The 25,563-nt window shown below is 38.8% G+C and overlaps 2 protein-coding genes across 2 annotated transcripts in view; both read right to left on the bottom strand.

The window, feature by feature from the left end:
• LOC145494464 (adhesion G protein-coupled receptor L4-like) overlaps positions 1-16,192 on the bottom strand; it is a 41,976-nt gene extending 25,784 nt beyond the window's left edge. Inside the window, exons 1-3 of the mRNA XM_081473935.1 lie at positions 15,907-16,192; positions 6,966-7,079; positions 5,885-5,998 (exon numbers count right to left, since the gene is read on the bottom strand). Of these exons, the coding sequence (XP_081330061.1) occupies positions 5,885-5,998; positions 6,966-7,079; positions 15,907-15,964 (286 nt within the window). The 5' untranslated portion in view covers positions 15,965-16,192. The remainder of the gene's footprint in view (positions 1-5,884; positions 5,999-6,965; positions 7,080-15,906) is intronic.
• Positions 16,193-17,284: 1,092 nt separating this feature from the next.
• The window catches only part of LOC145495103 (adhesion G protein-coupled receptor L4-like), an 11,814-nt gene continuing 3,535 nt past the window's right edge, over positions 17,285-25,563 (bottom strand). The window contains exons 4-12 of the mRNA XM_081474674.1: positions 24,924-25,024; positions 22,623-22,725; positions 20,119-20,266; positions 19,873-19,957; positions 19,025-19,091; positions 18,605-18,673; positions 18,314-18,469; positions 17,900-17,941; positions 17,285-17,526 (exon numbers count right to left, since the gene is read on the bottom strand). Coding sequence (XP_081330800.1) covers positions 17,422-17,526; positions 17,900-17,941; positions 18,314-18,469; positions 18,605-18,673; positions 19,025-19,091; positions 19,873-19,957; positions 20,119-20,266; positions 22,623-22,725; positions 24,924-25,024 — 876 coding nt within the window. The 3' untranslated portion in view covers positions 17,285-17,421. The remainder of the gene's footprint in view (positions 17,527-17,899; positions 17,942-18,313; positions 18,470-18,604; positions 18,674-19,024; positions 19,092-19,872; positions 19,958-20,118; positions 20,267-22,622; positions 22,726-24,923; positions 25,025-25,563) is intronic.

The following is a 25,563-nucleotide window of genomic DNA, read 5'->3' as shown; positions in this document are numbered from 1 at the left end:
GTGTAAAATAAACGTCAGAATACAGTCAAACAAAAATAAGCAGCATTCATCTTGTATATTATGTACAATGTATGTTTAGCACTGCTGCATGAGTTGGTCCCTTATCAAACTTGTGGATCGTATAGAGTAGTCATACTAGCCTGCATAACAGGCGTAATTTTTTGCGTATTTTAGGCGAACAGAGGGGAAAGCGAGGCGAGCGGGAAGCGCGAGTTGCGCCCAAGGGGAAGAGCGCGAAAAAAAATAACGCCTGTACGCATACCATTGTTCAAGCTGTTCCGCCCCCAGACACACCCTAAATGACCAGCCAATCACAGCGTTAAAAAAAAACAGTGGTAATCATGCCGCGTTGTGGGCCAAATCTACAAACTTCCAAGGTCTTGTTTTCATCCCTAAAACGGAGAAATTACTTCTTTGGGACTTAAAATGGAAAGAGAAAACACAAATCAATGTTTAGGTGGCCTTAGAGTAGAATATCAAGGTTTACAGAGTCCTCAAGCCTTTCTGTTGAAGAATTTTTCCTTCAACCACCGCGTTGAGTTTTGATAACAGATCGCAGATTTAAAGCAGCTTCCTGGACTTTAGAAAGCAAAAATGGTAATGTGCAGTATCACTTCAAAGTTGAATTCAACTTCTGGAACAATTGGTAAGGCCAAAGCCGATAAAATGACTGCAAAAGTTGTCGGTAAAAACTCAAGCTTTCGCTTTAGCGTGAAAATTTATTTGCAGCGATAAACGTCTGCGAAATTTTGATCACTTTTTGCTTTTGGACAGGTTTCTTTGCCTCATCTATATCTTCAATGAAAATTTATTGCTACTGAACTTCCTGTCACGTTTCTATCCTTTGGTTGCCTTTACTTGAGAATTTTAGATTTTAAAAGTGAATAGTATTTTTGCGCGCTGGATTTCTGCATAATTAATTTACAGCGACCTCCGCGGTCTGTTTGTTTAGTTTATTCGCTTCGTTTAAATATGTTTGTTTGAGTCTTATTCAGCTATTGCAGAACTCCTGAGAAAAGAGCCAAGTGGGCACTAATTTAACACAGTTGAAATTTGATTTACATCAATAAAATTGGCGTAAAATGAAATTGACTAGCCTACACGACTTCTACGTTCGTGACATTTGTACATTTGCCGTTTTCTGCTCGGTCACTCGACCTTTTTTGTCGCTTCACTCTTGTTCATGAAGGGCACTTCATGTTGTGTAATAAGGTGGAATTTTAAGTAGAGTTGAGCCGTTAGATCGTGCTTTGGCAAATTTTTATAGGTCATAGGTCTGCATGGTTTCCGCTGTTATCTGCATGTCGCTTCGTAGAGTTTGACACCTGTTTCATTTGAAAAACATTCGAGGATCACGTGATGTTAAGAAACCAATTGGGTAGCCGTTCATATTTGAACGCCGGAACAGCTTGACCAGTGGTTTGCGTGCAGGCGTTATTTTCTCGCGCTCTTCCCCTCGCGCGCGACTCGCGCTTCGCATTCGCCTCGCTTTCTTCTCTGTTCGCCTAAAATAGGCAAAAAAATTACGCCTGTCCTGCTGTTCTGCAGACGGCTGTTCATACGGGCTCGACTAGATACAAAAACCTCGATCTGATGTTGAGCTGTGTTTTGTCCATTGTCACGCAAGGGTAATAACCTCGCCTTCATGTCGATACCTTATTAGCATAAGGGATGACGTCATCACGTCACGTGATAATTGATGGATGTGTGTCACGCAAAAAGAAATATGACGCCAGACATTTGACATTTTTTAAACAACTCTATTTCACAAAAATGTCTCTCGTGTTTTAATTTTTGTTGATTGTTTCAATGACCTCAAGCACAATCACTTTATTGGTTTGGCGCAGTAATAATGTCGGAAAAGATGAAAGAAAAATGCGAGGCAGACGTTTTATTATATTTCACGTAGTGAAATAATAATAATAATAATAATAATAATAATAATAATAATGGCATTTCGGGCAGTATATCCACAGGGTGGCTCTTCACCTGCCCGATGCTAACTAAATTTACAATTAAAAAGATATCTAAGAATTTTAAGAATTTATATCTATATGTAAACGAGATAAAATTGTGTTTTAAGATATGCTAAAATAAGTAAATGAATAAATAAATAATTAAAATTATGCCAGGTGTTCTAAAGCTCTCTTAAAAATAATGTTTTTGGTGTCTTTACAAAATTTAATATAGTCTTGGCAGCACCTCACGTTGCTGGGCAACGTGTTAAATAAACTTGCAGTCTGGTCCTGTAGAGTATTATGAAATGTAAAATGTAAAAGTGAAATGTAAATAAGACAAATTAGTTCGAGTCTCGTTTGTTTAAGGGGATTAGTAAAACAGAAAGAGAGAAATGGTTGGCAGTGGGAAGTCTTGTATTTGCATTATACTGTATAAAAATATTTTATATCAAGTGTTGACTTGGAACAATGGACAGCACATTTGAAATCGCATGCTTAAAGTTTAGAGTGGCTGAAATTGAAGAATTGTTCAAAATCAAAGAGAAATGAATAAGGGAATTTGAGGAAAAGAACAGAAACATGGAGAAAAGAACAGAGAAAAAGCCTCCATGCACAACCTTACAAAAACAGCCTTTCTCTCAAATACTCTCCAATTGGCTCGCACACACAAACACACGCATGCATTTATTTAGTTGAAAATTCAGGGCACGTGGTCACCAGGACCCGTACACGTCCCGATTGTAATATAAGATATTTTTTTGCGAAATGAAGTTGTTCAATAAAATGCCACTGTCTGGCGTTATTTTTCATTTTGCATGACGTGACGTGATGACATCATATGTTATGCTAATTAGGTCTAGACATGATGGTCCAATCAGCTCAACATCAGATGGAGGTTTTTGGGTCCAACGGAGCCCACATGACTACTGCATAGAAAAAAACGTCTCCCAACGGCTGATGCAAAACGTGAAGTACTGGTTTACGTGATTGACAGCATATTAACTTCACTTCATTGGTTTAAAAAAGCTGCTATCACGTGGTACACCTTTTATTTATCGTTTGTGCCATAATAATTTATATTTTTTTGTGGATATTATAACGAGACCGAGTGCCTGCATAACAACGATAATATATTCTGGACCTATATAGCGATAATAAATCACAGCCGGACCAATAAAAATCCTCAAGCAATACTAGAGAACTTCTGCTCGTACATAGGATTTCACGCTCGGAGGCTATGGGCTCTGAAAGACAGTCGCAAATCGAATAGTCTTTCTTTTTTGGGGGGGGAGGGGGAGAGGGGGAAGAAAATTACGTCAATTTGAGTTATTGTGCTCTATTTACTTTTTTTCTCTACACTTTGATCCACTTTGGTCTTAGTGAGACCCTTGCAACAACGCAGACGCATTTGGCCAGCTACTCACCAGTGTAAAAATGGTAAAATTTTGAGAATGTCGTTGGCGCTTTAGTGGAGGTAATAACATTTTTGGTGCAGAAAAATTGACCACCTTGGCAAGTCTGGTCACTCCGTCTCTCGTTGCAGTTCAGAGTACATTTCCCACTGTTATTATTACACGTCTGGTCGCAGCGTTCTCTGTTACATTCCAGACTACATTCACCACCTTGGCAAGTCCGGTCACACCTTAATTTGCCGTTACAGTTCAGAGTACATTTCCCATTGTTATTATAACACGTCTGCTCGCAGCTTTTTCTGTTACATTCCAGACTACAATCACCCTTGCTGCAAATCTGCACACAATTTTTTCTGTTGCAATATTGACTAGACACCTGGGCATTGTTGCAAGTCTGCTCGCAGTGTTGGCCGTCACATTTCAGATCACATTTTTCACCCTCGCATGTCTGTATACATTTTGGTCCGCTGCAGTTCAGTGAACATTGATTGTTCTGAGTGCAGTTGAACATTCTACCTAAATTTAACGTCTTTATGCAAATACAGTCAATGTACCATGTCATGTTACAGAATAGAAACAGTCGTGAAACATGTTTTCTATTCCTTAATTATAACATAGATAGGACCCTTCGCTCGCTCTGATCGGTCAAAAACCTATGTTTTATCAGAGTATAAAACATAGAAAAAGCGCGTTTTATTGTTTTTAGCTACATTACCTCTAGTCAAAATTTTTGTTAGGAATGACGAAAAACATTTTCCTTGAAGAAATTTATAATGGAGTTCTCTGCGAAGCAGCAGAAAGTTTTGAAGACGTGATTAATATACCAAATAAAGAAGAAGAAGCGAAAGCAGTTGAAAAGTCGCGTTTTGTCGAGCTATCGAAGGACGACCTCGACGTTATCGTTGACCGTGCCGTGGCACAAGTCACCAAGAACACAACAAAATGGGGAGTGAAACTATTTGAAGGTGAGCACAAAACAATAAAAAATTAAACCTTTTCAACTGAAAGTCATTTATTATAATTTTCTGTACATTTGCAACAATTTAAGCAACAAGCTAGAAACCTATACACCGCAACGATAAACAAAGTAGCTGAACAGCTACATGTACAAAACATAAACAATTTACAAGAAAACTTTAGTGTTCTGTGTGAATAAAAATAGACTCAATGTAATTTTTTCAGACTGATGTAATGAGAGAGGTGTGGATAAAAAGCTTTCTGGGCTGAGTGACATGGAACTGGACCAGGTTTTGCGGCGATTTTATGCCTTAGCCCGGGCGAGGGATGGCGAATTATACAGTCGCTCCTCATAACTGGCCATGCGGTTCTTAAACAACCCTCCACACAATAGAGGCATAAAAATATCAAAAGGTGAGGCCTTTCAGTTGTCTAATAAAATGCTCAATCCCAAAATTAAGGTCCAGAAGAAGGACGGCAAAGAGAATATAAAACATAAGCCAGCCATACCTCCAAGAGATCTCTGACGATGACTGGTATGAAAATTGCCTGCGAACAGGCGTCTGGCGAGGACCGAAAAAACATTCGCAAGCGAGAAGCAGAAGAATGAGCGAAGTCATCGGAGCGGGACAGGAACAAGTCCAAAATATCAGGCGCATGTTTTTTCCGCAGTAGTTATCTCTTTGTATGAAAGGGTATTGCTACAGAATATTACAGAATATTGGATGTGAGAATGTTACGGTACAACATTTTGGCGTATGTATGCGTGTAGGTGTGTGTGTGTGCTCTTGCATGTCTTTTTTCTTATTTTCTCTTCTTATTTGACCCAAATAAATAATCACTTTAAGTCACTAAGGATGGCTTCCCTGTTTTATTAGCCCATAAAGGTTATTTCGGCAGCCATGTAATCTTTTTATTTCAACTTATTTTTGTTCATATAATTTCTAATTTCTAGCCAAATACAAATAAAGTTGTTGTTGTAGTGAGAATTAAAAATTGTTGACACTGACTAAAACCTTTTTGTGTGAACGTTTCGGTTAAAAGTGCGATAACCTTCTTCAGCATAAATGGCGTACAAATGTAAATGAGTGCTTTATAGGAGCCGCAGGAAACGTCACTTGAATTGCCTAGGGCCTTGTAAATGTCATGAGTGTAAATGTGCTCATTAATGGCATTCGGTTCGCGAATTGAGTATCACGCTTCTAAAAATAATCTTGTTGAACATTAACTAAGAACAGCGGTCACTGAATAATCTTGACATCGTCAAGGTCCTCTAAGTTTCTTTGCCTTCACTTTTTAGTGTCAAAGCTTAAAAATCCCGCCCCCGCCCTGTCTCAAAACACCAGACACAACGTCTAATTCATAAATGTGTCCAGAGTTAAGTAAATTATACTCCAAAGAAGTACCTGTGGCATTTCTGTAGCAAAATTGCACTTGAGCTTCGCTCAGAGCTATTATTTTAATAAGTTATGACAAACTGTACTCTAGGTCTCGTGATTCTCTTTAAAAATGTTGCATGCCACTTCTCCAAAGAATTTCAGGAATATAGACACTAACCTGTTTGACACCGGTTCCCTGTGAATCCCGATACACAGGTGCACTTGAGCCCATTCCCTAGGCCGGTGCAGGTTCCACCATTCCTACATGGGTTGCTACGGCACCCATGGATATCTGATTCGAAATGAAAATCACAATAAAAACGAATAATAAACATGTTATTGCATATTCTATCAAAAGATCTTGTTAAGCGTAATATAGATTCTCTAAGTTTAAAAGTGCCGTAGTTGCAGTCAGGCATAATAATGGTATTATTATTACTATACTAGTACGTATAATAATATTATTATTGCTCATTTTGTGTGTTTGCTTTTACACGTCTTTTTTCGTATTTTGTCTTAATATTTGACCCAAATAAATAATCACTTTAAGTCACTAAGGATGGCTTCCCTGTTTTATTAGCCCATAAAGGTTATTTCGGCAGCCATGTAATCTTTTTATTTCAACTTATTTTTGTTCATATAATTTCTAATTTCTAGCCAAATACAAATAAAGTTGTTGTTGTAGTGAGAATTAAAAATTGTTGACACTGACTAAAACCTTTTTGTGTGAACGTTTCGGTTAAAAGTGCGATAACCTTCTTCAGCATAAATGGCGTACGAATGTAAATGAGTGCTTTATAGGAGCCGCAGGAAACGTCACTTGAATTGCCTAGGGCCTTGTAAATGTCATGAGTGTAAATGTGCTCATTAATGGCATTCGGTTCGCGAATTGAGTATCACGCTTCTAAAAATAATCTTGTTGAACATTAACTAAGAACAGCGGTCACTGAATAATCTTGACATCGTCAAGGTCCTCTAAGTTTCTTTGCCTTCACTTTTTAGTGTCAAAGCTTAAAAATCCCGCCCCCGCCCTGTCTCAAAACACCAGACACAACGTCTAATTCATAAATGTGTCCAGAGTTAAGTAAATTATACTCCAAAGAAGTACCTGTCGTATTTCTGTAGCAAAATTGCACTTGAACTTCGCTCAGAGCTATTATTTTAATAAGTTATGACAAACTGTACTCTAGGTCTCGTGATTCTCTTTAAAAATGTTGCATGCCACTTCTCCAAAGAATTTCAGGAATATAGACACTAACCTGTTTGACACCGGTTCCCTGTGAATCCCGATACACAGGTGCACTTGAGCCCATTCCCTAGGTCGGTGCAGGTTCCACCATTCCTACATGGGTTGCTAGCGCACTCATCGATATCTGATTCGAAATGAAAATAACAATTCAAACGAATAATAAACACGTCATTTCATACCCTATCAAAAGCTCTTGTTAAGCGTAATATAGATTCTCTAAGTTTAAAAATGCCGTAGTTGCAGTCAGGCAAAATAATAGTATTATTATTACTATAATAATACGTATAATAATATTATTATTGGTGATTGTGTGTGTATGCGTGTATGTATGTATTTATGAACTCCCTGAAACGTCACTAATATTTGCATAACGTTCAAGTTGGGCAGTAGTGTGATTGACACACCTTTTCTCGTAAATAATCCACATTTATATGGCAAAGCTTAGCCTAATGTCGAGAAATTTTGTAATGTATCTGCTAAGCTGGAGGCTAATGTTGATATAACAAACTTTATGCATGTAATTATCTTAATAATGTTATAAGATTCATAACTTTTGAACAAACTTTGCACTCTCTATGGTGGCTTTTTGCCCGGCGAATAGTGACTCCTGTAATTGGAATTTTCATTTCTGTTTGGTTAGCGTGCATAATCCTAGAATGACTGAGGGCATGAACTTACTTCGAGATTCCTCCGGAACTGATGGTACATTTGACAACGCACCCCGTTGTTTGCAGAAAGTAGCATTCTTGTCTTGGCCAATCAGAATAGAGATAGCGGCCATACTTCACAATAAACTACATTACATTAGGCCATCTTCGCTCCTGATGGGGAGCATAGGGCTCAACCATGGACCTCCGCCTAACTCTGTTTTTGGCAGTTCTCTTTGCCTCTCTCCAAGTGGTATTCCTCTTGGCGAGCTCGTCTTGCACACTTCGCCTTCAGGATTGCTTTGGGCGGCCTCTTCTTCTGAACCCCTAAGGGTTCCACTCGAGGGCGGAACGGGTGATGTTATCCTCAGGCTTCCGTAGTGTACGCCAATCCAATTCCACTTTGTTCTCTTAATGCTTTCTTCTATACAATGTTGTTGTGTCCTTTCCCATAGTTCCTCATTTGAAATGACCTCTGGCCAACGGATATTCAGGATCTTCCTTAAACACTAGTTGATAAATGTCTGCAATTTCTTGATCAGTAGTTACGTCGATTTCCAGGTTTCCGAACCATACAGGAGGGCAGACTTCACGTTCGTATTGAAAATCTTAAGCTTTGTTTGCAATCTGATACATTTTTCCTTCCACAAAGGCATAGGCATCGAGAATGTCGATTGCGCGTTCCTTATCCTGGCTGTTAAGTCCCCGTCAGCTCCACTATAGTTTCATTGATGATGCTTCCCAAATACGTGAACTCGGACACTCTTTCAACAGCTCCCCCATGAAGTTCCAATGATTCTTGTTGCTTCACGCCAATTCGCATCTCCTTTGTTTTCTGGATGTTGATTTTGAGCCCTGCCTGACCACCAGTCTCTTGTAATCTTTCTCCTTTCACTTTCATATCAGCTAGTCGGTGTGTTAGTAAGCAAAGATCGTCAGCATAGTCCAAGTCTTCTAGGCGTTGGGTCAGTGACCACTGGGGTTCCAAACATTTACCCTCATAGGTGTTCTTCGACACCCAGTCAAGTACTACAAGAAACAGCAACGGTGAAAGAAGGCATCCCTGTTTCACACCGGTCTTGACCTCGATGGGCTCGGTCGTAGTTCCTCGATGAAGCAATTGGCAAGTAAAGCCTTGATACTGAACCTTAAGCATGTTAAGTTGATGATTTTATTAGGTACACCGTAATGACGAAGATTCCTCCACATAGCCTCCCTATCCAGAGAATCAAAGACTTTCTCAAAATCCACGAATAACAAGTACAGGGGGAATGACCACTCAATTGTTTGTTCTACAATAATCCTCAGTGTGGCAATTTGATCGAAGCAAGAATGATCCTTTCTAAATCCGGCCTGCACGTCTCTCAGGGCTTCATCAACAGCCACCTTCATTCGCGTCAATATGACCCGGGTGAAGACTTCGCTGGGTATTGAGAGCAACATTATTCCACTCCAGTTACCACACAAACTAAGGCCGCCTTTCTTTGCCAGCTTTACCAGACCTCTCTTCCTGTCGTCTGGAATCTCTTCTTTCTCCCAGACGAAATTTAAAATTGTATGCAGTGCTTCCACAGTACAAGAACCTCCCCCCTTCAATGCTTCATGAGGGTTGTTATCCACCCCTGGAGCTTTGGCATCCTTCAGTCGAATGAGGGCTGTTCTAATTTCTCCTCTGGAAATACGTCCTGTGTTGATGTTCAGGGGAACGTCTGCAGGTCGGGGATCTGTTAATTAGCTTGGGGCTAGTCTGTTCAATACGGATTCAAAATGCCTCTTCCATCGCTAAAGCTCATAATAAATGGAGTTAGAAAAACCGAGCACTCCCGAGGACACTATTTGCCCATATTAAGATTATTTTACGCAAAGGCAAGCACACAATTTTGCAAAACGCATAAAATTAAAAGCTGATAGCTCTAGACCGGCACCCGTGTAACTCATTCTCTCGACCATTCTTTGTCTTCTTTGTTTCTTTGCTTCTTTGCCTCTTTGCTTCTTTGCTTCGTGTGCTTGTACTTGTTTGTTCAGGCTCGCTTCTATTACAAGATATGTTTTCAATCCTAAGTGTTGGCTCTTCCAGGGACTAAGGTTGAAATATTTCGTGAACATGTTGCTTACTTGCATTCTATATTGTGACGTCGGGCTCCGGTTGTTTTATTACTGTTCGCAAGCACGGCAGTGTGTTGCTTCTTAATCACGAATATCATATTTATCTTCGTCCAGTTTTTCTTCAGAGACTGCAATAACTTTACTTCGAGAAAGCTATACGTTTTGTCGAGAGACGTTCTTATGTTTCTTGCTTTAATTTGATCGGGCGCAGTCAAAGGAGAAACAACAATTATTACGGGATGAGATTGCGCTGCTTGACGTCTCAAGACGTCCATAGCTAGCTGATTTTGTTAAAGAAGATAGGACATTACTGACTTTCCATATATCCAGTGGGTAAGACGGCAATTAACAACATGGCGACTACAGTAAATTGCCTCGGGACAGACTTGCTTTTAAGCAAGACAGATCTGCTTAAAAGCAAGTCTGCCTTAAAACCATTAGATAAACGTCGCGATAGATACTATAATAATTCCTAGATAAAGCTAACGTCAAATAGAGACATTGAAGCCCACTTTGTTGAATTTTCCTGTGCTTTCGTTTGATTTATGATTGCATGCCAGCTTTTTTGCTGCCCATGAATAGAAAGCTACTCAATAAAAGGTATCCAAATTGATGATTTGAGAGAACAGGTATTTGTAACCATTAGCCAGCGCGGTATCGAAATTATTAAAAATTAAGTATTTTTATATACATAAATAATTAGAAATGTAATAAAATTTCGGCTCACAACTTAGAAAACTAGAATGACAACCAGTCGTTTAGTCGGATGGTGAGTGGTCGAAACGACAAGCAAACTGTTTTGAGGTTATTTAATGAAGGGTTAAATACAATGACTGACTGATCATGAAGTCAAATGTGACACGAAGAAGCAACATAGGTTTTCTGAAAAAGTAGGCAAAGACTGAATTAAGTTTACACTTACTTATTATTCGGGATCAATTTAATTCCAGCATCATATTTAAACAAACAAAGGTACTTCTTCTGAATTAGTCCAACGCTTAGTAAATAACTTTTGTGGTTAACTTAGACAAACACCAAAGTGAACTTTTCAAAATGAGCGATTCCAAACAATAATTCAGACAGGTATTTAACTTATTTTAGCGGTAATAAATAATACATTTTTAGGAGTCGGACTTCATGCCTTCTTTTTTGTTGTCTATTTCTAATCTACTTGTATTACTGTAGGTAGTTTGTTGTCATCAAAATTTAGAGCGGACACATGAGAGATTAGCCCTTTGCACCTGTCGGCAATGTGCCCTGTCAATCACAAAGGACAGGTTCCCTTTACTTAGCGGTTTCTCGGATGAAAGGACCAGAAATGCCGTCAAAGTAACAAACATACTTGATGTCAAATAGCTTAAAAGGAAAGTGAAAGGAGCGCAGAGGCTTCTATGTCCGGCACAACTTCGGTGAGAAGAAGTCTGAAATGTAATGCCTAAGAAAAGCAGTCGAGTGTTTGCTCGAAGTGGTTTCTAAGGACACAGTGGTCATATAATACGGAACTAAAATACATATTTAAAATCTAGACGAGACCTTTTTGAAGAAAAACGCTTTGGAGCTGCTTGTAGTTTCAAAGATGTTAACATGGATGTAATATAAAACCATTCATTCATTTACAACCCCGTATTTCTGAAAGCTTCCATTTCATTGACCTACAGACCGTATCTTATATCATAGAACTCATTCGGTCACAGTTATATCATAAAATACTTGCTTTGTCGTGAAAGGGTAGGATTACTGGCCACTGTTAGAGTTGCTGGAGCAAAAGGTTAAACAAAATTGAATTGATACTCACTCGAAATGAGGATTGACAGCAAGGCTGTGGCCAGCATTTTTACGTTGCCTTTTGTCATGGATCAATAACTTTCTGTAGTGTCTTATCAACCAAAACAATTCCTACAAACAGCAACATGCAATATGCCTTTGAGCCGTCCTCAACAGTTTACACCATCTGACCGGCTGCATTAGTAGAGGGACATGGGAACTATGGCAGCCTACAAAAGCGGTTGCGACGTATTACATCTGTACTTTAGAAATTAAGACGTAAGGTAACTGGATGTCATATTCGTGTCGGCAAAATGTGCAGAAGAACACGTGCTAAACCCGGTTAGGTGAAGTGTTTTTGTCATTAAAGAAGATAGCTATTGATGATTAGTTCTTTCGAATTCGGGAACACGAAGAATGCCATGCTCTCCGTGTCAGAATAGCCATAAAAAATGGTCACTGTTAATGGCCCAATGTAGCAAGTGTAGTTAGGGACGCATTATACGGCTATACACTCCACTGATTGACGAAAGCTTAACATAATCAAAGTGGCTGTGAGCCACTGAACTCGGATAATGATTTATGAAAGGCTGAGAATGGAGTTTTTGTATCAATTAAATAAAGCGAGTCCATTCATAGCTTATGTCCTAACGTAGTCGCTCAAAATTAAGTTTAGATCGAGTTGTACAGTCTCCCGCTACTCCAGCTCCCTTGAGTGACGAATGACGCCATTGTCGAACATTCAAACAGATCCACGAATGAACAAATGAGAAACATTACCAGAAAAACAATAATTCACCTCCGCTTGAACGAGGTCAGCGACGACTTATTTGAACGATAAGCTGGAACCAGCCATAGACTCGTAAGACTTTCGCGCGACTCTATTTACATGAGCCTGCTGTTTTAACAACCCAGCGTTTTTGTAGAAAGCAATATAATAAATATGTTACGCTGTACTTCTTAGATGCCTATGTAGCGCAGAGGAGTAAAAGATCGCCGAACAACCGAGAGGTTATGGGTTCGAATCCAAAAACACAGCTTTTGTTTTCCGTTGAAACATCACCTGAAGCTAAGCTTTTAATCATTCGAGAATTCGTCCAGCACATCGATCGATCTCGAATTCAAGGTATGTGAACCTTATTCGAGCCCTAAGTTATCAATAGTGTCAGATGGTATTGCGAGGGAATAATGACGAACACTTTCCCCGTACAGTCGAATCGAAGAGGATGAACCTTGAAGTCTTTCCCTTACAGACCTTACAATCGTATACATGAGACTTGTGTCCTGGTGTTACGTTCAGGTCAATCATGCAGGGTGCTACTTTTATTGAACAGCATTGAAATGGTTTAACAGCGAGAACTTCGAGCTAAAAAACATATGCTCGCCCTCGTGCAGAAACGATGATCCACGAATAAGAAACATTGCCGCCCGAGACCGAAACAAATATAAATCGCTTAGTGAATAAATCTTTTCCGACTTGGGCGCAAGCGACGGCAACCGCTTTATTTACTGGTCAGCGGATGTAGAAAAAGTTAACAGGAATCGAAGAACGGAAGGACGGAAGGACGGAAGAAGTGCCGTGTTCCACCCATACCTATATCGTCATTATACGAGTTAAAAAGCAGAAAAATTGGTCGCGGGCTGGTCGATAGAGGCTTCTTCCGTGATAAATGATGGATGTAATAATTACCAGTTTTCATGTGACGTCATCATTTTCCAAAATTGAAAATTACCAATCCATGGAAAGTTTTAGTTTCATCAATTTTTAGTTAGTGCCCCTCAGAGCGGCACCGACATGGCGTCACTATACAAACCTCTCTGTCTCTCTCTCTATATATATGGGTAAAACACTTCTCCAAATATCACGCGACTAAAAAAACCCTCGGTGAGGTTTGTGTATATATCAATCATCTATCATATCCCAGATTCTTGACTTGATTTATTTATCTCGTGACAGTTTAAACCACTAATGGAACACGCTGGGCCAGGTCTGACCCACAAAGACTCTTTACCATTTAACTTTGTGTTCTTAATTCCGTGGAGTTTAAATTTTACAACATGACAGACATCACAGGGGCAGGCTTAATTTTTAAAACCTTGAAATAAATAACCTTTTCTGATTCGATACTTCAAAATAGGGATCAAAATATTAGGTTTTTGCTCGAAATAGTGAGATATTTGGGGTAAGAATAGAATTATTGAATTAAGCTTACTGTTGACATACAGAGGTGTCTTGAAAAACATATTTCGTACCAGCGTCGCTTTTAAAAAAACCACGAAAAGGTATTCATATATACATAAACTTTATTTTGCACCGTAAAACTAATAAAATGATAATTAATATTTTAAAGATCTCTTCTTTTAATTAGCGCCCCTAAGCCTTGAAACGTAAAACTGACAATGTTTCCTGAACTGAATTAGCTGCCTTCATGTTCGCACGTACAACCAAACAAACTTCACCTGTCATTTAGCAGATCACGGACTTTAATATTGTGTTCAGGCTTTCTCGATATTCCCATTGGTTACTGAGGAAATAACAAATAGAATTTTTGTCGATCTTCGTCAGACGAGAAGCCCTAAAAGAAGTAGTATTTGAATTATCAAAAAAGCGCTTTGACGTAATGATAATCGAGGAACATTGTAGCCGCGTTTCGTACGTCCACGTAGTCCTCTATTAATTCGCTTCAAGGAAGGGAATCGGCGAAAAAATAAAGCCAGTTTTCGATTGGCTTCTAAGGTTTTGCAACGTTATCACATCTTATCAGAGGTTGTTTACATGGTCATGCAGTAGACCGATGAAACAGAAGCTTGAAACCGTTACCCCAAGTAATTAAAAATAGCCCATTGAAATTCGCGGGGGATATGATTTCACAGCCAGATTAGCTGTCATTACTGGGAAATATTGGGATCCAAGGAAAGTCTTCTGGCAAGGCAAACAGAAAAGAAACAAAGCGCTAGCCAGCGAAAGAACTAAAATGTGGGGAAATTTTTAAAATAACCTGCTAGGGAAGCAACCAAAATCGATCAAACGGCGATCCAAAATAGGCCATGAGTAGGATGAGCTTTTGATGGAGTACAATACTTTCAACCTTTTTTGGAGGTTGCACGGTCGAAGCACAAGTCTTGTCGCTGGCTGTGAGTTTCTCCTTCTTGCTTTTCTCTAGGTCACCTAGATGAAAGCTTGGACAGAACGGCTCTGTCCAAGTTCAACGAGCTTACAGCAACTCTTTCAGATTATAACTAAAAAATTACTGATGCTTAACTTAACCGAATCCATCGAGCAACTACCTTGCGAGCAGCAACACTCTTTCGATGTAAACAAACTATTGTATGCAGATCTGTTAATTTGTAATTGAAGTCCCCTTATGAAGTTATCCTTGAGAAATCCACAGGGGGCCCATTGTTTAAACAGAATTATAACACCTTTTCTGGAAACAGCCCTTCTTCTATATATCTTGCGATCATTTAACGATTTTAGATTTAACTTTTTCACAAAGCTTTAGGTCAATGTAAAAAGTTAATTAACCTGGAGATAGGTCTCCTCATCGTATTTTACATTCATTATAATTACAACTTGAATCCAGTCAACAGAAATGTTTCCGACTGACTATGAAGATATCAAAACATCGACATATGTTGATAACGTAAAATTAACCATGATAACGGTGATCATGACTGTAGGTAGCTTTTCATTTACATGTCTATGCACATTATTCTTCAGGCACCAAACAATTCAGTCTGGCGGAAAACCACCTGAGCTTCATAAATGTTAAGTATTCAAATATTCAGAGGGAATAGGACGAACTAGACAATGTAGTTAGAAAAACCACCTGCCATAACACATCTCCCTTATAACTTCCGCTCATTAAGTGTTTAATAGCAGGCAATTCCTGAAGAAACACTCCTATAGCCTGAATGTAACCAGAATCACCATAAACACTATATTATGCCGATTGAGCTTCACTCCGTTTAACGCTTACATCATAATTGCTGCGAAGTTGGAGCTGTGCATAATTATTTTTTATAAATTGTGTTTGCATCTTAGTTAAGCTAACTTTCATATAAATTACTTGTGAGCGCCTGAACACAAACCAACTTCATAAAACGCTCTATATTTTCATGGAAAAAAAATTAAAGCTGAACTCAAACTTAAAAGACTCTAAAAGCTTTTTTTCTTTTTTAACCGAAACCATTGTTTTTTTTTAACTTAAGGGAATACAAAAAATTTAATTGCGCAGAAATGAGTCGATAGCCGAATAATATAAAACCGTCTGGTGTAAACTGAAAGCTTCATCGCATTTTGTTCAGGGTTGTAGACCTTATGACAACCAAAACATCCAAACAAAACTGAGACCAATTCAGATAAACGAATGTTGTGGGTTTCGTATATAAGTAACACTATTGTCAGCAATAGAAGATGAAGTTTATACTTACAAAAGAAGACGATCACTAAGAGAGTTCTGACCGCCATCAGTCTGAAATTGTTTTTCATGGTCCTTGTGCGTGCTTCACTGCTACGAAATTAACCAAACGGAGGTAAGGTAACAATTCTGATTCCAATGCTTTTTCAAACACCACCGACATACATTGAAAATTTGCTTTTTCCGTATAGATGGCTGTGCGAAAGATGGTTGTGTTGGAAGAGGACGTTAAGCATCATCTTTTAAATAAGCTCAACTTGCATGACAGATGATTGACGTATTATTCCACCGTTGTGACGACATTTGCTATTCAATCCGTCGATGACGTAAAAGAAACCGTTTACTAGACAGCATTGCAAGGATACGGAAAATCTTTTGTCCAACAAAGACGAGTAGGATAAAAGAAAAGTCGTAATAAAATCGACCGTGTTCATGAATTAGGCGCAGGCGGTATGGATCGTGATCAATGAGGAAATGCTGTCCGCTGTGTTAGGTTTAACAGTCGTAGATCTTAAACAAACTTTGCACGTTCACGGCTTGCTCTCAAAATTTTCTGCGGATTTTCGAAATACCGCATTTTTTAGGTCTACAATATAAATTAAATGAGATTACATCCCAAATCTGCACACGCAAAAAGTTCTCAAAGTATCTAGGTTTTACGTGGATTCTCAGGGGAATGACGGGGATCTGTATGTCCGCAACTTTAAAAGTACATCTGGATTTGTGACTGATCCTGAAGAAAATCAGGTATTATTGCTATAACACTGTTGGTTTCTTTTCAAAGTAAGACCGATTTTGGTAAGGTAAATACGGATAGCGAAAGCGCAGACCATTATTTTATTTTTAGAAGCTCTCCAACAACTACTAAAACGACTATCATTATTTTAATTTGTTAAAGCAGAAGTAAATATTTTTGTTTTGACCTGATTCTTGTTACAAGTGAAATTCAGGCTACGCACAAAACGAGAGACCCTGCAAAACTGCCCGGGCTTCTTCGATGGACTTGGCCGTAGTGGGTCTCGTTTAAGCAAACTTGAAAGTGATCCTAGAATGTGTTAGATTTCCTATTGAAAATGACTAAATTTAATAACCGTTGGCAAAACGTTAAGTTAACAGCTGTGAGCTTTTACCTAGGCTATTATCTGAATAGCCTTACGGTTGGACAAACTACCAATGGAGAATCTTCTTTTACAAGAGTCTTATCTGTATCCTCAGGGTTGAAATATACTATAGCAGCTGAAGATTTACAAATAGATTGCCACTTTTAGTCGCTACCTTTGTTCAATTTCTCTATCTTTGCATAAAAGGCCACCACTATGTCGAAATCACTTCGATTAAACTGTTATTATTCTTTTTTTAATGTTTAGTTTAGTTTGATATTAATTCTCAAATGTACATTTTAGTTTGTTATTTTGTCGCACCTGTAAACTAGCTTGTGCGTGTGCGGACGGCTCTGCTTAATTATCAAGTCTATGGGACGCATCGTTACCATGATATCTAAAGTGGGGGCAAGTAAAATTAGCTATGTCTATGTATATGTCGAAACTGTTGGAGTTTTGTCAGGAGAGATTCCAGCATTTACACTTGGACCAATCCTGAAAACGTTGACCCTTGCTCTGATACGCTCTGTAATCTGAGGATGAAACAATAGTACAAAGTCAAGCAAAACTGCGAGTAATAAGTCTTTTCTTGAAGGTTTTTCCTAATGTAGGCTAAAGGGTAAAGGCACCAGACAGCCTACAATGAGACAACAACAAAAGATAGATATTTCGAAGTATCATAGCATAAGACCTAAACCTGTTATCACACCCTTACATAAAACTAAACTGTACGTGGAACTTGAGAAACTCTTGAGCTTATTGAGTATATATGCTCCTTAACTTGCTTTCCGGTGAAATTAAGCGAATGGGATAGAGTTATCCCCAACATTTTAAAATTTTATTTCTCGAACATTGCGACATGCTGGCGAGGGAGTTCATCGACCGCTCGCAGGTCGGTACTCTTACCTGAATGTTGCTCACACAGTGAAAGAAAAAAATCAGGAATCCCTGTTAGAGAAAGGAACGGTTGCATTAATTTTATATAGAACATCAAATTATTTTGTCGTCAGCTCTATATTTATCTGTATAAAGATAAAAAAGGCAGCTTTTTTGCTCTTATTTTTTGGGGGGGTTGAATATTTACTTTTTAACTTTCTTGTCTTTCCTTGTCTCACATAACAAACAGTTATTAAGAAAGTAAAGGATCAAACTAATCATAATAAGCTAGAGATAGCATGATAAGGTATTCCGGGAAACCAAAAATTTAAACCATGGAAAAATATCTGTATATAACTGAATTTTCTCATTCTTTCCGTAAAAAAACTCCTAAACGTCTGTGATGATAAATAAATTTTTAAAATGAGGATTAAGGAAACCTACCTGAGTGGAGTAAAGTATCGTAAAAGTGTAAACAAAAGCTTTGTGCAGAGGCGACAGGATAGCAAACAACCACGTGACCCCCAGGAAAGGAATCAGCACCGCGCATGCCTTGATGTCAAGTCTGCAAGGAGACAACGTTATCAGTACTCTCAGTTGCTTTTTATAAATGGCGCCTTTAAATCAAAAAGACACACAAGCAGGCTATTAGTACATTGATCGATTGGCTCTGCTCGAGAGCTGGGAGGAACTTTTCGTACTCGTTGAAAATTATTAATTACCGTATCTGCTGACTTGGGTCTCTTCTGTTGGTTGGATTGTGGTCGTTTTCTTAATTACTCGCACGAGCATCGATATGTTAACCTTGGTATAAAAGATAAAGAAAGTTTATAATACTTGATAAAATTGAAAGCTAAGACTGGGAGCTTTCAGCTGCGAAAGAAAAAAATAAAAGTAAATAAAGCAACTTTACTGGTGCACAGTTACCTTTTAAAGCTAGAAATTTGTTTGGCCGAGAACAAACGCATATTACTTCGCCTTTGAATAGTACGCGAGCTCTAACTGAGCTCAAAGCCTTACAAACGATTACGTTTTTTTTATCTCAACTTCAAAAACTTGATCGATCGATTTATTGCAATTGAAGTTATTTGATTATGAGAAACCTAAGACAGAAGACAGTCTTTTTTAGATAAACCCGAGATAAGATTTACTTACAACATCGATCATCGCCACAAATGCAACAAATATCCAGATCAGATTGTTATCTGAAGTCATCCAGCAGCTTGAATCAAAATCAACAATTCATTAAGGAACAGCGAACAACAAAAAAACACCTCTAATGTGTCTAAATGATGGTAGTTAAAAGGCTGAGAAGCTATTAATCTCTTAAAAATTGGATCATTGGATGATGATAATGAATTATTGGAGTTTTCATTGGCTTAGAAGCAGGTATGGAGCAGGAATGGTACAGTGGCGAGAGCGCTTGCTTCCAACAATGTGGCCCGGGTTCGATTCTGGCCTGGTGCCATATGTGGGTTTAGTTTGCTGTTGGTTCTGGCCTTACTCCGAGGGTTTTTCTCCAAGCTTAGGTCTCCGGTTTTCTTCCCTCCACAAAAACCAACATCTCCAAATTCCAATTCGACCAGGATAGAGCGCTCGCATGAAAACCAGCTAAGGCTGATGTGGCTTCCTCTCTAAATATTGTAGTTTATTTTATTTATTTGTTTTATAATTAGCCATCATGGTATATGAGCCATTACACCATGGTCTACAAATATTGTAAGGGTACGCGCTATTTTTTGCGGCGTTTTTATTCTTATTTAAGTTTAGTTTTCTACATTTTTATTGGGGGCGGGGAGGGGGTGTTTTAATCCACTCGCGCTTGTTGGATAAGAGATGATTATAACCAACTTGGCTTTCTGCTCCTCGTCGGCTATCTATCATGTACGTCCAATGGGCGCTCGTGAAATAATTGTTAAATACAAAGGAAATAAAAATTATGGCAACCTTATGAATCAAGTATGGATAACGGGATGAGAGCCGAACAGAAATGCATATCTTACTATTCGTCACTGACAAAACTCTGGATTCCATCTTTCCCTGCTGCAGCAATACTCAGCGAAATTGCGACCATAACAGCAGGAAGACCTGCAATGATATAAAAATGGAAAAGAAAATGAGGAAAAAATGCTAGCTTGAACATGAATCATGTCAACCGATTGACAGTGTTAAGCAGGTGTAACAACAAATAAGTGAGAAAAAAAAAAAAAAAAAAAAAAAAAAAAAAAAAAGATTACACAATAACCTACACCATGACGTGATATGATAGATGGTCATCTTATTGTTGATGTTGTCCTTGACAACACGCAAGTAAAGGTAGATTCCCTCGACGGGCGTCCAACAGAAAGCTGCCATTAGAAAATACTGCATAAGGGCCGCTACTGCAACGCAAGCTCCCTGTAAAGAACCGAGGGAAATTAGTTACTGCTTAGCTGTTAACTGCTCTAACAAGCTTGATCCTCTCCATATTAAATGCACATTTGTCTTGAAGTTTATTTACTCTGCCGACATGAACGTTTGCCGCTGGAATCGCTTAACGAGACCGAGTTTTCAACCTCCTCTTTAAGAGACTGGTCTCTATACTCTTTCTTCTCTTATTTGAAATTTTAATCTAAATTTGATACCATTAACCAGAGGTTATAAATTAAATTGCCTCTACTTAATTAAGTGTATTATCGTTTGTCTCACGATGTAGTCACTTGAGATGTAGATCGCGACGTTTCGACTGCTTACTGCTAGTCTTCTTCAAGCGATAAGGTCGACTGATTGCACGGTATCATTTATATCACAAAGGTCGGCTGCGATTGGTGCATTTCGATCCTCCTATTGTTCCATTGTTCCGGCGAGTAGCTGTTCCCTCAGTGGTCCGCTGTTGTACCGTTCTCCTGTTGTTGTGTTTCTTGATCGTGGGTATCCATGCTTCAGGAATTTCAATTCTACTATCCCTGTTGATGTTATTAGGGTGAAGTCTTATGTGAATAGCTTCCTTGACCCTACGTGTGTACCAGTGAGGATCTCGCGCGAGCCTCCAGAGATCGATAATTTGCGACTTTCCCGTACGGCTTTGTAATTATTTTTTGTTTTGAAAACCTTCAAGTCCACCTTTGACCTTTAATATAGGAGGGCCTACTCCATATAATTTTAGTTGAAATTTACGTAGGAACAATTTCTTATCACATGTCATAGTGCTTGAAACTTAATCTTTCAATGTCAACCTTTTCTTGAATGGCGTGCTTTTTAAAGACTTGGAATTTTTTTTTTATATAAGAAACGATTTGGAAAGACACGAGACAAGAAATATAAGTGATAGAAACCGACGTTTCGGTGATCTTGTGTCATTATTAAGGTTACATACTTAAAGATAAAAAGCGGTTTGTGAAGAGGCTAAGTTGAAGCGAATTTGCTTAAAAGAGTGCCAAGCTAATTACATGAATACTTTAGCACGAAGAGAGTCAGACTGCACATTCAGTCCTGGTTTAAGATCTTGAATACACAGCATTTCACTGACAAGGCAGTCAAATTTGTTCGTGCATTTCTTGATTACATTGAAGCGTGTGAAGAAATTGGTCGGAACAGCTGTGTTTTGTTCTTTGGAATAATGCTTGTAAATAGATGACGCCTTTTGACGGTGTCCCTCAACGCGCGCGTGAAGGTGGCCCTTTGTGTACCCGACATAACCTGCATGAAGAGACCCCATAGCTACTCCATCGGTTTGTTCGTATAATAGCCGAAGCTTAAACAAGATCTAAGCCTGCGTGAGCCCAAGCCTAACATCGTAACCCAGCAATGCGTTGTTTATTTATTCAAGTGTGACCTGTGTCATGCAGGTTATGTCGGGTACACAAAGGGCCACCTTCACACGCGCGTCGAGGGACAACGTCAAAAGGCGTCATCTATTTACAAACATTATTCCAAAGAACATAAAACTGCTTTTCTGACCAATTTCTTAGCACGCGAACAAATTCGACTGCCTTGTCAATGAAATGCTGTGTATTCAAGATCTTAAACCAGCACTGAATGTGCAGTCTGACTCTCTTCGTACTAAAGTATTCATGTAATTAGCTTGACACTCTTTTATGCAAATTCACTTCAACTTAGCCTCTTCACAAACAGCTTTTTATCTTTATTTATGTAGCCTTAATAATGACGCAAGATACACCGAAACGTCGGTTTGTATCACTGGAATTTTCTTCTTGTCTTTATTATCGTAATTTTACATTAATGCAGTTGTTTCTACATTTCTTGTCCATCGTAATTGGTTTTTACTTATTTTAATGGTTTTTGCCTCTTTTTTGAAAATCCAGGAATCCAAGCTGGCATCTGCTTGGATATCGCTGTAAATACTTTTGGACGAACCATAGTATCATTCCTGAAATATTCTTTAAGTTACCGAAGAGGGTAGATCCCCACCCACGATTGTGAAAAATCAGTTAAAGCCGGCTCTGATTAGGTTTAAATGCTGGAAATGGATTTAGATTTTATGCCAGTCATGGTTACCACATTTAACTATTGGGTCTGACAAGGGGTACTGGAAACTCGTAAGCGTGCGTGTCCCAGCAGAATACCCGCGCGGGCAAAACAAACTTGAAGAACCCTCTGAGGTGCAATCTAGTCGCGTTATGCTACAGAAACCGGGATAAGCTCTAGCCTCATGGGCCACTTGGCTCGTATGCAAACTTTGTCTTTGCCTGTTGTACAACACCGTGCAAAAGCCACAACAAATAGATTCAGCAAGTCTCGAAAAACCCCTCACCGTGTTTCCTGTGGCATAAATTCCGGCAAGAAAGATTACTTGTCCTGCTCCGAGAGATCCATGAAGACTCATTCTCATTTGAGAGTAAGGCTGATGAACATCGCTGGTAAAAATAGTAAAAGAAAATATATTAAATGAAAGAACAAAATATAATATCAAAAAAAGAAATGAAATAAAATGGTACGTAAATCCAACGTTTCTTGAAGACTTGGAGACAACTTGGGCCTTACGCCAGGGGTTTACACACTTTATTTCATAAAAATAAAATGTTAATTCAGTTTCTGTAATTAGTTATTTAACTATGTCGTAAAATGTCGAAAAACTGTCTCACCAAAAATCAAAAATTCATTATCAGCATCTATAAAATTTAGTTTCACTCCGCTTCGTCCTTTTCTTTTCACTCTTTCTTATTGTAACTCTTTTCTTTAAGGTTACCGTACACCTTTAGGGGTGTCTCGCGTGCAAGCGATGTAGCGCGTGCAGTTTAAGCAGTAGATACCTAAACTTCTATATCAAATTAAAGCTTATAGAGCTGGCTATCAAACTATACTAAGAATTTTGAAATGAAATGAATTGTCGAATTTTTCACGGGCATTAGATGGAGCGCCCGAATCACTTTTCGAAAGCTACAAGTCAAGGCGAATTTTGTTTTTCGCAATTTCATTCTTTCCTCGGTTTCAGGGCCCAAAACGCTTAAAAAACGTGTCTGCGTTTTGCCATATTCAATTGCAGTAAAAAGTTACAGAACATTTTCGAAATAGGACTGAAAAAATATAGATTGAGAGTACACAAATCGTTCTCGAAGAAAAGCTATTTCGAAATTAATAATTCGCAGACACGTTTTTGTAGTTTATATGTTAAACTAGCTACTGTTCAAATTTGAGGGCAACTGAACAAATTCCTTTTGAGTTATAACTCTTTAAAGTGTCTGCTTCGACAAAAAAGTTTATTCCAGAAAACAGCGCTCAGAAAAATCTTCTGCCTCGCAAACAAACGCCGCCCACCAACGCCCTCAACTGGGTTCTCAGATAACTGAGCCAATCAGTGCAGGGAAAGTTTACCACCGTTAACCTCCTGGTGAAATTTTTGCGCGAATCTCCAAAAGACCCTTCTGTTTCGCAATGCGTTCATGGCGCCGAAGGTGGAGCTGTAGCTCGGTTTTTCTTGAAGCTGATTACTCTGGCAAAATGGGGAAGACGAAAAAGGATAGCCACGCTAAAGTGGCTGGGCAATGAAAACAAATAAAAGAAAGTGCAGCGGAGCAACTGTGCGTGGTCAACTGTGCATGAATAATATTTCAATGGGTCTCAATGAGTCCAACGATTCGTCGATATTGAATTCATCTCTATCAGCATCCCTGTTATTGCTGTCAAGTTCCCAAATTTTTACAGAACCTTTCTTTTCTCTTACCTCGATTTTTTTGCCCGCCTTATACGATAGCTAAGTTCATCCGCGTGGCGAACTTCCACTTCTTCACTCATTGATGTATTTTCATTCGTTCTTCGCTGTTTCCGCTTTTTCGAACTGGTCCATGTTTTTAACGTGGTCTATGTTTACTTATAACTTAATAGAATTAAACCTAATACCAAAAATGCTTGGTAGTCAGAACGACAATGCTGATCAACTGAGGAGTCAATATCGTGAAATCCGTACAGGTAATTTCCGCGAAAATCGTCTCGGTTGATTGCTTACGCGCCATAGGGCTGTCAATCAAGAGGTAAACTTTTACTTCCGGCGTAAACGTAAAACCGCCATTTCTCCGCCAATATTTAGTCTTTTTCAAACTTTTTTTTCAGAAATTAGAGATTATTCTTCAACCACTACTTTAGCCCAAAAATCCAAATTTGAAGAAAATTGCCGACCTGAAGGTGTACTGTAACCTTAAGCCAGCCGTAGTCTTGTTCGTAGCTGTTAATTTTATTGCATAATAAAACATAATGATAATAGGCCAGTTTCGATATATTAAAATTCAGCCTAAAACAATAGACCTCAGTACGAGGCTCTGGGGAATAAATACAGAGTTTGTGGGGTTTATTCCCCAGAGCCTCGTTCTGAGGTCTACTGTGTTAGGCTGAATTTTAATATATCGAAATTGGTCTATTGCTACCATAATATAAATAGTGTAAGTAAAGTATATAAGTGGCGCAGTCTTATATTTGTAGTACATCTCTTTTTAAGTTATGTTAGTAGTGTAGTACTGTTGTGTAAGCATTGTAAGTAGTGTAAGCTCTGTAAACGGTGTGAGAAGTGTTTAAATAGAAAAAAAAATCTATACTGAAATTAGGTGATTTTATTACTTACGTGAAATAAACATAAGACACTATCGTGAGAATTATTCCAGTGATAGAGAAACTCAAGCCTATGTAAGTGATTTTCCTGATCCTTTCATCTGTCTTTGTTACCTCGTTTATAAATGAGATAGGGGACAGAAAACAAACAACGTTAACACTGACGAGTTGATAATTTTTCACTGATTATTTCACTTGACTGCGCTGCAGTTCACGAATTGCGTTTTTGAGCACGTCAAGTTATAATTTTCAGCCTCAATGGCATCGTTTTAGCCTTATCGTCATGGCCAACCCGGTTAGTCTGGAAATGGTTATGGGTAAGGTGATTTTGTTAAATGGCTTGCTTCGTGAGCGGGCAAGATGAACCAAATACTACGCGGTGATTGGCTACCCATGGCCAGGCGGGCAAGATGGCGCTGTCTTGCCCGCTCGTGACTACCCGCTGTATTCCGCAGGAATAATTTCCCCGAAAGCCATAATTATCGTATAATAAATCCTTTATTGACCGAGGTTGTTCGGTCAAGTTGGCTGGATATTGGCCTCGCTCTTTTTTGCGACTTTAAACTCGCAAAAGAGAACTGAACCTAGATCCAGTCACCTTGACCTCACGCTTGGGTCAATAACCCATATGTATAGGGGTATAAACAATAAGT

Source organism: Orbicella franksi, chromosome 8 (genome assembly GCF_964199315.1).
Source record: "Orbicella franksi chromosome 8, jaOrbFran1.1, whole genome shotgun sequence".
In the NCBI taxonomy this organism is placed as follows: Eukaryota; Metazoa; Cnidaria; class Anthozoa; order Scleractinia; family Merulinidae; genus Orbicella; species Orbicella franksi.
The sequence above is the reverse complement of the archived record's forward strand: the minus strand, read 5'-3'. Positions and strand labels throughout refer to the sequence as shown.